At 43.1% G+C, this 14,125-nt stretch overlaps 1 protein-coding gene across 1 annotated transcript; it reads right to left on the minus strand.

Annotated features, from left to right (window-relative positions):
• Positions 1–11,835: 11,835 nt before the first annotated feature.
• LOC132469800 (uncharacterized) lies at positions 11,836–13,177 on the minus strand. The gene is made up of 2 exons (XM_060067870.1): positions 12,247–13,177; positions 11,836–12,210 (listed from the first exon to the last, which is right to left on the minus strand). The coding sequence occupies exons 1-2, from the start codon at positions 12,551–12,553 to the stop codon at positions 11,846–11,848; spliced, it is 672 nt and encodes a 223-aa protein (XP_059923853.1). The 5' UTR covers positions 12,554–13,177; the 3' UTR covers positions 11,836–11,845.
• Positions 13,178–14,125: the final 948 nt, after the last annotated feature.

A 14,125-nucleotide genomic window follows, 5' to 3' on the forward strand; every position in this document is an offset into this window, starting at 1 on the left:
TAATGTACTTCAAAACAATCTATTCATGTTATCTACACAAACGATATGTCATGTGAAAGCCTCCACAGATACCAACAGCAAAAGCCTTTTGCATTCTATGACCTAAACTCGACAAACTAGACGTGAAAAATGTCCAACTAGCAACCATACATTTCTTAGCTTTGTTATGATCATTCTAATCCTAATACTTATTGTACTGATACTGTATGATACGGATGCTACTTCTACTCATGATAGTTATGCGACTACTTCATCATCATCAATCATTCCAATGCTAACTATGTATCATAGTACTACAACTACGTATCTGGAGGACTTCCACACTTATCAGTGCACTTCTAGTACTGATACGCATCGTACTAATACTATGTCTACTATTTTTCCGACTAATAATAAAATAATAGGCCTAGGTTCAACCTGTTTAACTTAAGCTAGCCATTTTTTTAACTCTTAAACTTCTTGCAGCCTTTCGCAGCCAGCATTCACTCGGCAATTGTTGAAGAAAAGGCCTTTTCTATGTTGAGTAATGGTGTTCTTGTAAAACTAAGGTAATTATTTATACATTATTTGATCAGGCTAGGGTTAATCCTAATTAACCCCTACATTTTTACCCTAACCCCTATGCTTTATAATAATGCTAATTACGGCCATAACTACTTTTTATTTAAGTACCCTGATTATAAAGTATATCCAACTGTCAGGTTGAGTGGTCCCCAACCTTTATCTTTTTGTGTACGACTAAATTGTAATCTATAACTTTTGCAGACAACGTCATATCTTCACATGAAAAATGGATTAATGCACATGCAATGGCTGAGCAAAGAATGCCCTCTCTTAATACTTCCTTATAACTGCAAGAAGGCCATGGCCAGTGGGAAACTGTGGAAAGAAAAAGTCAGCAGCATTGCGGATGCTCTCGTTAGGTTTATTTTTCAAACACAAAGAAAAAAATGTGATGTAAAAAGCGATGATGGAATGATAAACTAGTGTTTTGACATAATAACAAGACATTATAAATATGAACAATGTTTATAGTTTATTTATGGCGATCCATAATTTTTTTCATATATTTGTTAATGCGTCTATTTTAAGAATTAAAAAAAGGGAAAAACTGTAAATGTACTGTATACGTTATCCTATATATTAATTCATTTCCAGGTTCTATTATTCTCTCATTGTTCTCTTAGTCAGTTATAGACCGCTCAAAATAGAACTGACACAATAGATTAATAGTTTGTTGTCAACTCCTTGCAAAGCCCTGATGTTTGGATGTGGCAATAAATAAACTACAAGCAAATTCGCAGAACCCATTTGGAGCTATTTTCATTGTTGGTCCAACTTGTTTACACTTTTGACTATTCTATGTGTCCAGTAATGATCTCTTTGGTGCCTCCTCATCTTTAGTTTCATCCCTGGATGCTCATTAACAGTCTGGAAGCAATATGGCACACATGGATAAACACGTGCAGAAACCCACATACAACTACACACACATACAACTACACACACACACACACGCACGCACGCACGCAGGCACACACGCACACACACACACACACACACACACACACACACACACACACACACACACGCACACACACAGCCATGCTAATTAGGGACCATGGGAGAAGGAGAGTTGAGGTCCTACACATCCTGATTATATGTTTGGAACTGTGCTGATGGTGCTTCTACATAATTTCCATTTTTAGTAAGTAAATGCTAATGAGCATTGCAGGTACAGTAAAACCTAAATATATAACTTTGCAGACTTTCCCTCTTCCCAGGAATGCTCTTGAATACAAATCAACTATTGTGTGGGAATGTGTAATGGGTGGTGCCTGTAGCCGTGTGTGAGTCAATTGATAACTCACGATCAACTAGGACAAGAGATCAATATGAATGTAACATCGGGTGTTGTAAGGGTAGTTGTGTGAAGGTGTGTTTTGGTTCACTCTCCGAGATAGAATGCACACGGTGAATGCATGCAAGGACACACAGTGTGTGTGTGTGTGTGTGTGTTTGTGGAAAGGTCATACCTTTACTCATGTTCCAGTGACTGAACACATTTCCCACTTCCTACATCTTGTCGACTTCTCCTGACCTCACTGCAATAAACCCACATAGTACAGATCTAAGGAAAGGGGAGCAAAGTTGCCGACTTCTGTAAAGCTGCTAGAGGCAGTTACCTCTAATTAATTACTATCGATTTTTCTTTTGGATTAAAAGTTTTCGGCTACAGAGGAAAAGGGAAGCTTCTCTTTGTATATGTGTGAAGCTAATCGATGAATGCTAAATGGTCATGAACATAATTTGACACCATTTCATTTCCAAACTTTTTTTTTTTTACCAATAAAGGGGTATTGTGAACGGTACACAAGTAGGAACATATGTTTGATTTAGTTTATTCATATTGAGGACAAGGCAAAAATAAATAAATAACCTGACTTTCCGGCAGGATTGTCCCCGACAGTGTGGTGCTGACGGCAGTAATTCCAAGCTTGGGGTGCGGAAGCTCCTGGCTCCTGCATCCTAATCTCCTCCTTATCCCTCCCCCCCTGGAGGTCGGCCCAGGAAGCCTCAGAGCTGCAAACCTCTGGTGGCCTTCCAGCTGCTGTCTCAGCCAGGTCAGGACCTTAAATCCGCTACATCGGGACCGCTCCACGGCCATCCTCCTCCTCCTCTGAAGACCCCCTTGATAACCACAACCCCAGTCATGTTGCTCACAACAATAAAACTAAGGATTCCTCTCCTTTTATGGTAGAAATCACGGTGGTAAATGCAGAGCAAAGTTGTTAAGAAGCAGGTAGCCGTTTTCAATGCTGTTTTCCCCTTTTGTGCTGTGGACGGTTTTTCTACCCCTTACTGCAGAGGAATTTTATAACCCAACTTCTAAGTGTGACTTACCGCTGGGGCGAGTGTCCCGAATCACGCCCGAAATCCCAGATGGCTAACCTTGGACTGAAGTAAATCCCCCCCCCCCTTACTTCTCCCTAGCTCCTCCCTGTCTCCCCTCTGTTTCCTCTTTTTTTTTCTAGATGTCAAGAACAATGTGTACCAGGGACATTGGGGTGACATAAGCAGTTTAAATGCACAGACACTAGAGGAAGAGAGACCTTTTCATGATATTTTATTCTTCTTTTGTTTATTTTTTATATTACTTTATTGTCAGACATCATATAACACCACTGTATTAGAAGCTGTTCCGACTGTATCTCATTGCCACGCAACGTTAGGTTTGCCCAAGATAAAATGTGACATAAATTCTACAGTTGTACACAAGGATTTGTAACAGTATATTATCAGGCAAATGTCACAATATATGTACATTTGTACCAATGTTCAATTTTTTAATTTTGTAAGTAATACTTTCAAAATAAAGTGCCGATACATTTTTGGAAACACGCTCCCTGTCCGCCTCTTTCATTCAATGCTTATTGGAGCTAAGTGGTACTATTACAACTGGATTTAGAAGTGAATTTAATGGAACTCTTTCTTTTCATCTGGGAGAGCAGTTTGTAATTAATTCTAAATGCCTCTCAATTAATCCTCTAATTAGTCATGTGAATAAGCATTAACAAACACACAAAAGACGCCTAAATCTTTGGCCAATGTCAGTGCGTGCAAACAGTTTGAGGCACAGTGTCACCATTAACTGGTAATCACGCACGCTTGTACTTCTTGAAGTACAAATCTCAATAGTATCTGTGAGAGAATCTGTACAACAAATAAACACAAAGTAAAGAGAAAAACAAAACATAACTTGTAGACCTGTTGAGGTATAGACGCTCTCTATACAATTCTATTTACATCCCAGGTGTGATGTTGGAGATCCACTGAGGAGTGCAGGGGTGCGGTTGGAGGAGTGTGTGAAGATGTATGTCAATGTGCATGTCACAACCTATGTGTTGGTGTTCGCCCGTACGTGTTCCTGTGAGTGTGCGTGTGTATGTTTGTACATGTGTGTGTATGCGTGCATTGGTGAATGAGTAAGTGTGTCTGTGTGTGTATGTCTTCAACGTGTGTGTGTGTGTGTGTCGGCCAGATGCTGAGGGCAGCCGGAGGGCGTCTCTCCGGGCGTCAAAGTCTGACACCATCATCTCTGATAATGTAAGTTCCACCCCCCGCCGTAGGTCTTGTAATATATGTATCTATGCAAATTAATGTTAATGAACGACTTGCAGGTGCATTTCTTTGTGCTCAATGTTATTCTAAGACACACACCCACACACACATAAAAACACACACATGATTATCAAAAGCAATGACTCAGGAACGTTATTGATAAAGATAGGGCCCCTTAAATGAGCATCTTGTAAAACAGATATTTTCTATCCAAAACACATCGCTGCTGTAAATACCCTTGCTGTAATACTCTGGTGATGCGTTCCCCCTGGTCAGATTTCAACCGATCATGCGGTCTGAACACGTGTCACCTTGACAGGGGTTAGCTGTGATACCTCGCTAATTATCCGCTCTGGGTAATCTAAGGAGGGTGGCGAGGGACAAGGCACACGAGACATTAAAAGGCCTCGTGAAATTTATATCGCAAAGCCAGCGTTTGCTTTAAGGGGCGATGGGTATAGACAAGAGTGCAAGAGCTGGTGAAGCGGAAGTGACAAATCAGTAGGGCCGACACGATGTCAAAGAGCCGCGTCCTTCATGATCCACAGAACACTGCCTACAGCCAGCCCACGTAGGGCACGTTCCGGGCTGGAGGCTGGCCCTCGGCAACTGATCAAAGTCTCGTACTCTTTCACATGTTTATTCACTGTTACCTGTCCAATTATTTCTCTGCTAAATGTTTAGTCTATCAGAAGGGAAGGAAATTGCTTCCCTCTCACACCGCAGCCTGGCTTCATTTAGCTGCACATCAACCGCTAGCTTACGGCCGTACCAGAGCAAGGCAATTGCTTAAATATCTGCTCATAATCTCCCCACCGCCCCCACCCCCCTTCTGCATTAAGTTTGTGTGGCCATATGGTGGCATTTTACAATCACAAATGTAACACCAATTGATGACTGATTGGTCCACATATAAGTGAAAGGGGGGTTGAGTGGTAAATGCAGGGGTTGGGGGGGGGGGGCAGGATTTCATTATGGGATGCCCGTATTGACAGAGGTCCGGTTGTTCATTAAAAAAGGCTCATCTTGGATCCCGGAGAATGAAATGTGTGAGTGGGTGGTGATGCGCACACACACAAACTTGCAGGCACAAACGCACATGCACACACACCTTGGATCCAGGGGAAATAAATTGGGTGAGTGGGTGGCCACACACACACACACACACACACACACACACACACACACACACACACACACACACACACACACACACACACGGCTAAACATGGATGAAGGTGCTTGAAAGAAGAAAGGAAAGGAAGAGAATGTCACCAGCGTTCATAATTCCAGGCCGCGTCAGTATTAGAAGAGCCAAATAGCGGCGGCGGTACACTTGCAGTTGCCATGGAAACTGCCATGGGGACCTTGGTGGTTTCACTCGAGTGTGCTCCCTGTCTACTCTTGACTAGCTGTTGAGGACAGGCAGGGCCGACAGCTGACAGCTGGGACGCTATGAGCTCCACACAGGTGGCTAAAGGCCTGATGGACACATGCCTGGACTCAGGTCGGCTTATGCTGCACATGTTTCCCGTCCCTGTGTCATGGGCCTCCTGAAATCTTTGAGACGCAAGAAAATACTCCTAAGTAGTCCCTGGTGAAATACAATCTCCTATTGACCCAGTAAGAACCAAAATGCTTTGGTCCAAAAATGTACATCTTGACAGTTTTGTGTTGTCACTCAAACTATGAGAATTCAATACAAACGAAATGGTATTTGCTTGGGTGTTTGAAGGGATGTATAATAGAGCAGTATGCTTTGGGGGCATTTAAAAGATTTAGGCTGTGGCACAGCCATGCCGCTTGCCAGAAAACCTTCTCAGTAAGGATTTCTGAGGAATGTCCAGCTTCCGATGTCCAGCCACAGTCCCAGGTGATTGGGCCTTATCCTCAGACCCCAGTGTTCCTCAAATGGGTATGGGTCTGGGTTATCTTTAGCCTTTAACCTCCTGCCGTTTGTTTCAGCTCTGTAAAGGTGGCAGTCCCTCTTCTCGTCCAGCCCTAACTCTGGCAGGCATGCAACATGAGTTCTTACTGCAGTGGACCCATGCTGGATAGATGAATGTTGAATGACAATGACATGAAAAAGGCTTGAAGATCTAATATTTCATTAATAGCGTTAATTGATTGATTTGTGCAGTCTTTTCAACCAGACTTAGAGATTCAAGTACTAGAGCATCATTGCTTTGCATAGCAGGGCATCGAGGAGAGAGATGGAGGCCTTGGCGGAAGTCACAGCTCACGATAGCTTTCTCTGGACCAGAAACAGTCATGGCGATGACAGAGGGCCTCCCATCCAACAACAGTGAAGATTGACTAAATTGGTTGCATGAATGAAAATGAGAATCCAATCGAAATAACTGAGGTGCCAGGGTGTGGTATGGCAAGGCCTAGCCTATGTGGAACCTGAATAGAGCCCTGTCTCCAGGCCACAGGCCCCATGCAACCCGCGTGGCATAGCATAGCGTGGCGTGGCTTGGCACACAAGGACACACAGCTGTGTGCTGCCAGCCAGTCATCACAGGAAAGAAATAAACAGGAGTAACATAAAATAAAGGCCAGATCGTTTGGGTGTACTTTGGAGCCCGGCCCGGCACCGGCGTCAGATTTGCCCTGTGTGCCGTTCAGCCGATTACATCTGCAAAGGGGATTAAACTGTGATTTTTATGTAACGCCGTCAAATGGCTTAACATTTCTGCGTACGACACATTGGATTCTCGGAGAGGACAGCTGATGGATTCCAATTTCTTTGAAAGGCGCGGAGCATAGCGCAGGCGAACACAGGTTTGCAAATAGCAGATTACACACATCCAAGCACGCACACACAAACACACGCACGCATGCACGCACACACACGCGCACACACGTTAGCATTTGGATGCACTTATATTCAATCACTCTTAATAGCCACATTTACAATTGGGATTAATGCACATTACTAAAAAGATAGTTACTGTAATGTACACCATACATGCATTCATTTTGGGTGTATGTGTACGTTTTTAATTTTAAAGTTTTGTATTTAATCATGTTTTGAGCATGTTTTTGAATAATTCTTTATCTTTGTCTTCTAGAAATAATTGAAGCACAACATTACCAATGTATTTTATTGGGGTTGCACTGTGGAAGTTAATGCTATTCCATCTCTTAAAAAAATCGTTTTTCTTTTATACCAAACAGATTGAATTAACATATGCTTTGTAGCGCAATAACATTTATGTCAATAAAAACAAAATTATACAACAGGGTCACAATCATTTCCATTCATTACTTTGTATTATCTCTTCTGCTAAATGCTAAAATGTGGATAATAGTTACTAGTCAATTGTATAATGATCACCACCCTCAATTACTTATTTGGGATGTTTTTGACTATGACTAGGTGACTACATGTAGGATTTGGACTTGCATAAATCACAAAATTGGTTGTAATTTAACTTAAAAAATGAGTCCTTCCCTGACTCTGTTGCGTATTAAAGCTTGTGGGCTGATTCATACTGTATTTAAACCGGGACAGTTCCGTCAGGAAAAAGGAAGGAAATTATGTCCAAGCACGGGTAATTTAACATGTGCATTATATCCCGACACAACACTCCCATTGTCTGTTTATACCTGACATTTATTTCTGATTATCATAATCATTAGTTTATATGGGTTGCATGCTGTATTGTCCTTAACACAATGTGCAGGCAAGGCTTCAGCTTCACCAGACCATGCAGGGGGAGGGGGATATAATATATCTACCGTATTTTCCGGACTATACGTCGCTCCCGAGTATAAGTCGCATCAGTCAAAAAATGCTCCATGACGAGGAAAAAAACATATATACGTCGCATCGGTGTATAAGTCGCATTTATTTTTAAACATTTCAACAAGAACGTTTAGTCTGGAGAGACTGAATGAAATTGCTATAGCAATATAGGTGTGTCGGTCCCTCGTAGTTCTGAGAGTATACCGAATTCAGTGACACCGGGATTCCACCGGACGCGTATGCGCCGCGGTCAGATGCCTTCACAAGTCCAGCGGAGGGCTCCAGTTTTCGCCGGCCAAGTCATGCGCTGTGATATGTGTGACAGCTATGTTGCACAAAATTGCAGCTAAGGCTGGGGTAGCTTTGGTTGAACCGGAGGACATTGAGGACGAGAATATAATTTATTCGGTGGTGCAGTAGGCTTGCAGCGTTCAGTTGTAGGCCTAATGAATGACGGTGCCCTCTTGCGGCCGAGGATTATGTACGCACAATTTTGGCATATAAGTCGCTTCGAAATATAAGTCGCAGGGCAAGCCAAACTACAAAAAAACCGCGACTTATAGTCCGGAAAATATGGTATTTTTTACATGGTTCTTCTTAATGCTGTAGAATGCTCCATTCATTTGAAGAGGCCTTTCCAACGTTTGGTGGTCAATTCTTCTTGCGTAATTCACTGTTTCAGGGCGAAACAAGACCCCTCTGCTTAGCGTCTGGGTCTGGTTCGCCCTGTCGGGGCTTAATGGCCGGCGTTCTATACATTTTCCTTACATATATATATATATATATATATGATGTATATATTATATCACGCGAATAAAATAAATGCAGCACAAAATATATCGAATGAGGTAGATATTTTTAATAGAGCTGTGCAAATGGCATTTTAAACAGGGAAGTAGTGCAAAAGACGCCTTTAATAGAGCTGTTCAAATTACATTATGGCAGTGTTGCAAGAGGAGAGCTGTAAAAGAGCTGCAGTTGCATAGTAAACATGGCGGTGGTGCATTAGTTGAGTTCAAAAGGTATCTAGGCTCAGATAGGTTACCGAAGCTGTTTCGAAGCATCATTAACAGGCTCTGAGGCTTCTGTAGTGCCCCCCAGAGGGCAGGGGGAGAACAGTCCAGGGATCTCTGCTGGTGCTATGCCCTCTGTGTAGGCAGTGTTTGTGGTACATGTCCTTTAGGGCTTTGAGCTAGGTACCTTTGACATGCTGGGTCACCTTGACGACCTGCGGCCAGACTTTGTGTGGAAGTTACCCTATCACACTGACCGTGTGTCAGGATGCTCTTAATTGAGCATCAGTAGACGGTGGTGAGATGGGGTGTTGTTGGGCCTTCTTTATGAGGAAGCGGGTATTCGATGTCCAGAGAGGTCCTCGTTGATGTGGGCTCTAAGAAACTTCGAGCTAGGGAACTGCTTCACTTCCTCCCTGTTGATGTGTTTGTGGGAGTGGCTGCAGCTTTTCGCCATCCTGAAGGCCATTGTTAGATCCTCTGTCTTCTGCACATGGAGGACCAGATTGTTGGAGGTTCACCAAGATGTGAGATGCAGGATCTCCTGCACCCGCATCTCATAATCGTTTCTGATTTGGCCTACAACTGAGATGTAATTTGCAAACTTCATTATTAGTGTTGCATGGTGCATCTGCAGCTTTGCTGAGGGTCAGGGTGGAGGGCGAGGGTTGGTCACCTTACCTGCGACACTGTGGTCTTTTGGTCAGGAAGTCCATGTTCCAGCTACAGAGAGAGGGGGCCAAGGGAGAGGAGTTTGGTGGTTAACTTGCCGGGATGACGCTTTTAAAAGCAGAGCTGTAATCTATGATCAGCTTCCGGATATATGTGTTTTTATGACCCTGGTGGGTCAGGTTAATGTGCAAGGCACTGGCAATGGCATAGTTTGTCGGGAGCCGTAAGAAATGCTGCCTCCTGCGCGCCGCCATCTTGCTGTATCAAACACAAACATATGCTGATTGCAGCTGCCAGACAGGTCACAGCTTTTAGAAGACTAGAAAATATCAGTGTGGCAAAAAAGGAATAGAGTGCCAAACATAAAAAAGGGTACATTAGAAAATAAATACAAAAAAAGATAGTTGTATGACAGCCAAAACGAAGAATACAATCCAAGTTAGATAAATCCAAATGCTTCCTGCCAAAAGCGTTCAGCTTATGACTGTCCTTATGGTGTATCATTCTTACATACTTAAGATTAACCATTTCTTTGACTTTGTAATGACAACATGATCAAGACGAAAAGTCTCTAAGAGACACATAAAATGCTTTCCATTTGGTAGATATACATACCAATATATATAAAAACAACCTGATACTCTCTCCTGGGATCTTGGCCACTTAAAACACACGCACGCACGCACGCACGCACGCACGCACGCACGCACGCACGCACACACACACACACACACACACACACACACACACACACACACACACACACACACACACACACACACACACACACACACACACACACACACACACACACACACAGTAACAATAACTAAATGACACACAGTAGTTGTTCACCATATTGCCATTTGGGTTACGTGCGAATGACATTTGAATGCACAGGCATTTGTTCTCAGTCACTAAAAGGATCTGATGTTCAATTTCCCTTGCAGCTACAAATGGCAAAAGGTAATAAATGCAAATAGTAATAAAATATGCATTACCGCTCTGCCAATCTAGGTGCAGGTAACCTTTTGAATTTTAACACAGCCCCAAGGTTCATGCAAATGAGCACGAAGAAACTATATGCAATGCACATGTTGACAAGAGAAATATTGCTAGGATTCTTGCCAGTATAATGAATAAAATAAAATCTGCTCTTACCCTACCAGGCGAAATGGAAGCCATTGTGTTGTAAGATTTATGGACCCAGAGTTTCAGTCATATGAGCTACATATGAGTGTGAGTGTGTGTGCGTGAGTGCATGCGCACGTATTTGTAATGGAAAGGTACACTATTGTATCGTATAGACAATTATTCATTGCTTGCATACAAGGTTATCAGTTTACCATCTAGACATTGTGAAAGCCGGTGTGTGAGGTCAGCCGGCAAATGCCACACAACCTCAACTCTAGTCCCCTACAACCCATACTCTAGTCCCATACAACCTTGACTCTAGTCCCCTACAACCTCTGCTCTAGTCCCCTACAACCTCTGCTCTAGTCCCCTACAACCTCTACTCTCTTACCCATACAACCTTATTTTTCCGTCTAGACGGGATGTACCCGAAAAGTGAAAGTGAGGAGCATTTATGGGTACAAGTCGGGAACCGGCCTACTTTACATATTTCAAGGCTGCTGAAACCAAAAACAATGGTACCCAAGCGAAATTGTGAGTTTTTGACCTTCTAATTTGCATATCAAAATGGCTGCCAAATTGCCTATCTTGCTCAGTTGTTGGACCATTTTCCCCTAGTGTTTTTGTAAGTAGGCAATCAAAGATGAGGAAATTAAGTTTCTAGATCTATATAGTCTAGGGTCAGAGGAAGGATATAGTGGAGGCTCAGTGGTTTTTTTACGTATATATATGCAAAATAATTTTTTTAAAGGTGAAATTAAGCATTATTTGTGTCATTTTTTAAGGCCGAAGTAAATATTCAATCAATATCAATCTTAAATGTTCCCAGTGTATATATCAGAATCAGAATCACTTTATTACATCTTATTGTACAGTACACAAGAGTAAAAATCTTAGGCTTGGTTCCTCAACATTCACATAGCAGCAACAGTAAAAGATAAAATAAATAAGAATAAGAAACCATATGAAAAGGAACGAAGTAAAATAAATAAATATATATATATAAAATAAGTATAAAAATAAATAAGTAAGTAGCAGCATCAATAATACTAAAAAGTAATGAGGTGTAATAAAGTGTGAAGTGTAGTGTGTAAGTGTTAGTGATAGCAGCCACAGGTAGGGTTATTGTACAATAGACAAATACAATAGATGGTTAAAAACCAGTCTGTTGTTGTAGTGTGCGTGTGGATGGTTGGGGGGTAGTGTGTTTTTCCAGGAGTCTGACTGCTTGGGGGAAAAAACTGTTTGTCATCCTCTGGGTTTTGGCCCTTAGGCTTTGGTACCGCCTCCCTGATGGCAGTAGCTCAAACAGTTTCTGGTTGGGGTGGCTGGGGTCCCCTATGATTCGGAGGGCCTTCCTGACACACCGGGCCTTGTACGTGTCCTGGATGGAGGGAAGCTCACATCCGCTGATCCTCTCAGCTGTCTGCACTACCCTTTGCAGCAATTTGCGGCTTTGGGCAGTGCAGTTCCCGTACCAGGCAGTGATGCATCCAGTCAATATGCTCTCCGTTGTGCCTCTGAAGAAGGCCCCCAGGATCATGGGCCCCACACCAAACTTTTTCAGACGCCTAAGGTGAAATAGGCGCCCCTGTGCTTTTTTCACCACCTGGTTGGTGTGCTCCTCCCAGGTGAGGTCTCTGGTGATGTGGACCCCCAGGAACGTAATGCTGTGTACCCTCTCCACAGCAGACCCATTGATGGAGATGGGGTGTTGAATCTGTCTCTTCCTTCTAAAGTCCACTACGAGCTCCTTGGTTTTATCGGTGTTGAGAATGAGGTTGTTGTCCTGGCTGTACTGAGCCAGACAGTCGACCTCGCTCCTATAGGCCGTCTCATCACCATCAGTGATCAGGCCCATCACTGTCGTGTCATCGGCAAACTTGATCACTGCATTGGATCCGTGTGTAGCCACGCAGTCGGGGGTGTAAAGGGATTATACACATATATATGATATGTGATGTATTCCATATTACATAATAACTAAGAAAAACACCAGTGCAAGTTGTCTGAGATTTCATTTTGATCAGTATTTCTTTCTGCAGTCCTTTTCCAAGTTCTTTGGTTACCCCTTGCCTTGGTATGCTTGAGGACTACAATTCCACATTTAAACAAGGACATTGGTCATCACTCTGACATGCACACATTGCAGTGCATAACAGCCCAGATTTTCGGCATTTACACTGGCGTGTTGTGCATTGTTTTTTACAGGCACACAGGATCATTTCCAGGCAACTTTCAGGCATTGGATTCTGTGTCATAAGAATGGGCTGTAGTCCTGAATCGCCATGTTTCCATCCCAGATCACAGGGGTGAGGGAAGCTCAGGTGTGGCATAGTGAGCATTTCTCCAAAACATTGCCTGGATGTGTACTCTCAGCAGATGGAAGTGGAGCACATCGCTTGTCAGCAGCATTCCATCTGGTTTACCTGTCCTGGAGAAAAGTATATGCCTTGCTGCATCAACAGAGTCTGTTTTATGCACATCATATATTCTGCAGACAAAAGCTTCAGAAGATCTTTGAGTCTCCGCTGTGAGATCACCAATTTCTGCTACATAGGACCTCATGTTGTAGGAGAGTGTCCATCTGGAAAGGGCTGAAGGTGTCTTAGTAATGCCAATGATCCCCCTCCTTTTTTCCCTGTTCCGTTGATCTACTCCATTGCTTGGTCTGGATCGACCTGGTTGAATCGTTGAACGGACCGCTTCACAACAAAGTTGTCCCTTTGGAACTCCGATGGTACAGGTTCTGGGAGTTAGTGTATCTCAGCAATATACACTGGCCCCCATCTTGCGTAATTCAGGTGATCATATTGCATGAAGTACGGCATCATCCAGCTGAAGGAGTGAAGATGAAGCTCCCAGAGTCCATCACGCTGGGCTCGTGTAAACTGCAACAGTGTTGAGACCATATCCATGTATCCAGTTCCACCAGAAGACAAAGTTGACATCTTCAGATTTACTTGCGATGAAATCTTTGAGGAGACTGCCAAACTGTTTCTACTTCAGATATGTTATCAACTGAGGAATAATTTCAGGATTGTGATCAGCAGCCATAGCAGAGATCTCATCATGGCATTTCTTGTTTGTTTCTGCAGCAAAACGCGAGGAATGTTGGCAACAAAAGCTGCCATAGGGCCTGCAAGGTCAGTTTGTGAGCTCTCATACCCCTGCTGTATGCTTTCCCTGACATGAAAAGCTGCACAGCACCCTCCCCCAGCAATCCACTCTCCAGACACACTTCAGCTAGACCAGACCCAGCCATGTGATCTCCGATAGTCTTCAGGAATTTCATTGCAATATGAAGTCCACCAAGCCGAGGGATTAACTTGCCCTGAAATTCCTCAACACACCACTTCAGTTCCATGAGCTTGCAGTAAAGAGCTTGGTCCACTGTTATGACAGTATGTTCCTGGCCAAAATGTGATGATAT

Source organism: Gadus macrocephalus, chromosome 12 (genome assembly GCF_031168955.1).
Source record: "Gadus macrocephalus chromosome 12, ASM3116895v1".
NCBI lineage: Eukaryota > Metazoa > Chordata > Actinopteri > Gadiformes > Gadidae > Gadus > Gadus macrocephalus.

Bases quoted from the DNA above. Each gene is read 5' to 3' on its own strand.
- LOC132469800 (XM_060067870.1), bottom strand. From the start codon at position 12,553: ATGGGCCTGATCACTGATGGTGATGAGACGGCCTATAGGAGCGAGGTC. The intron at 12,211-12,246 runs GTGTGGGGCCCA...CCTTCTTCAGAG, and splicing joins TAGGCGTCTGAAAAAGTTTG to GCACAACGGAGAGCATATTG.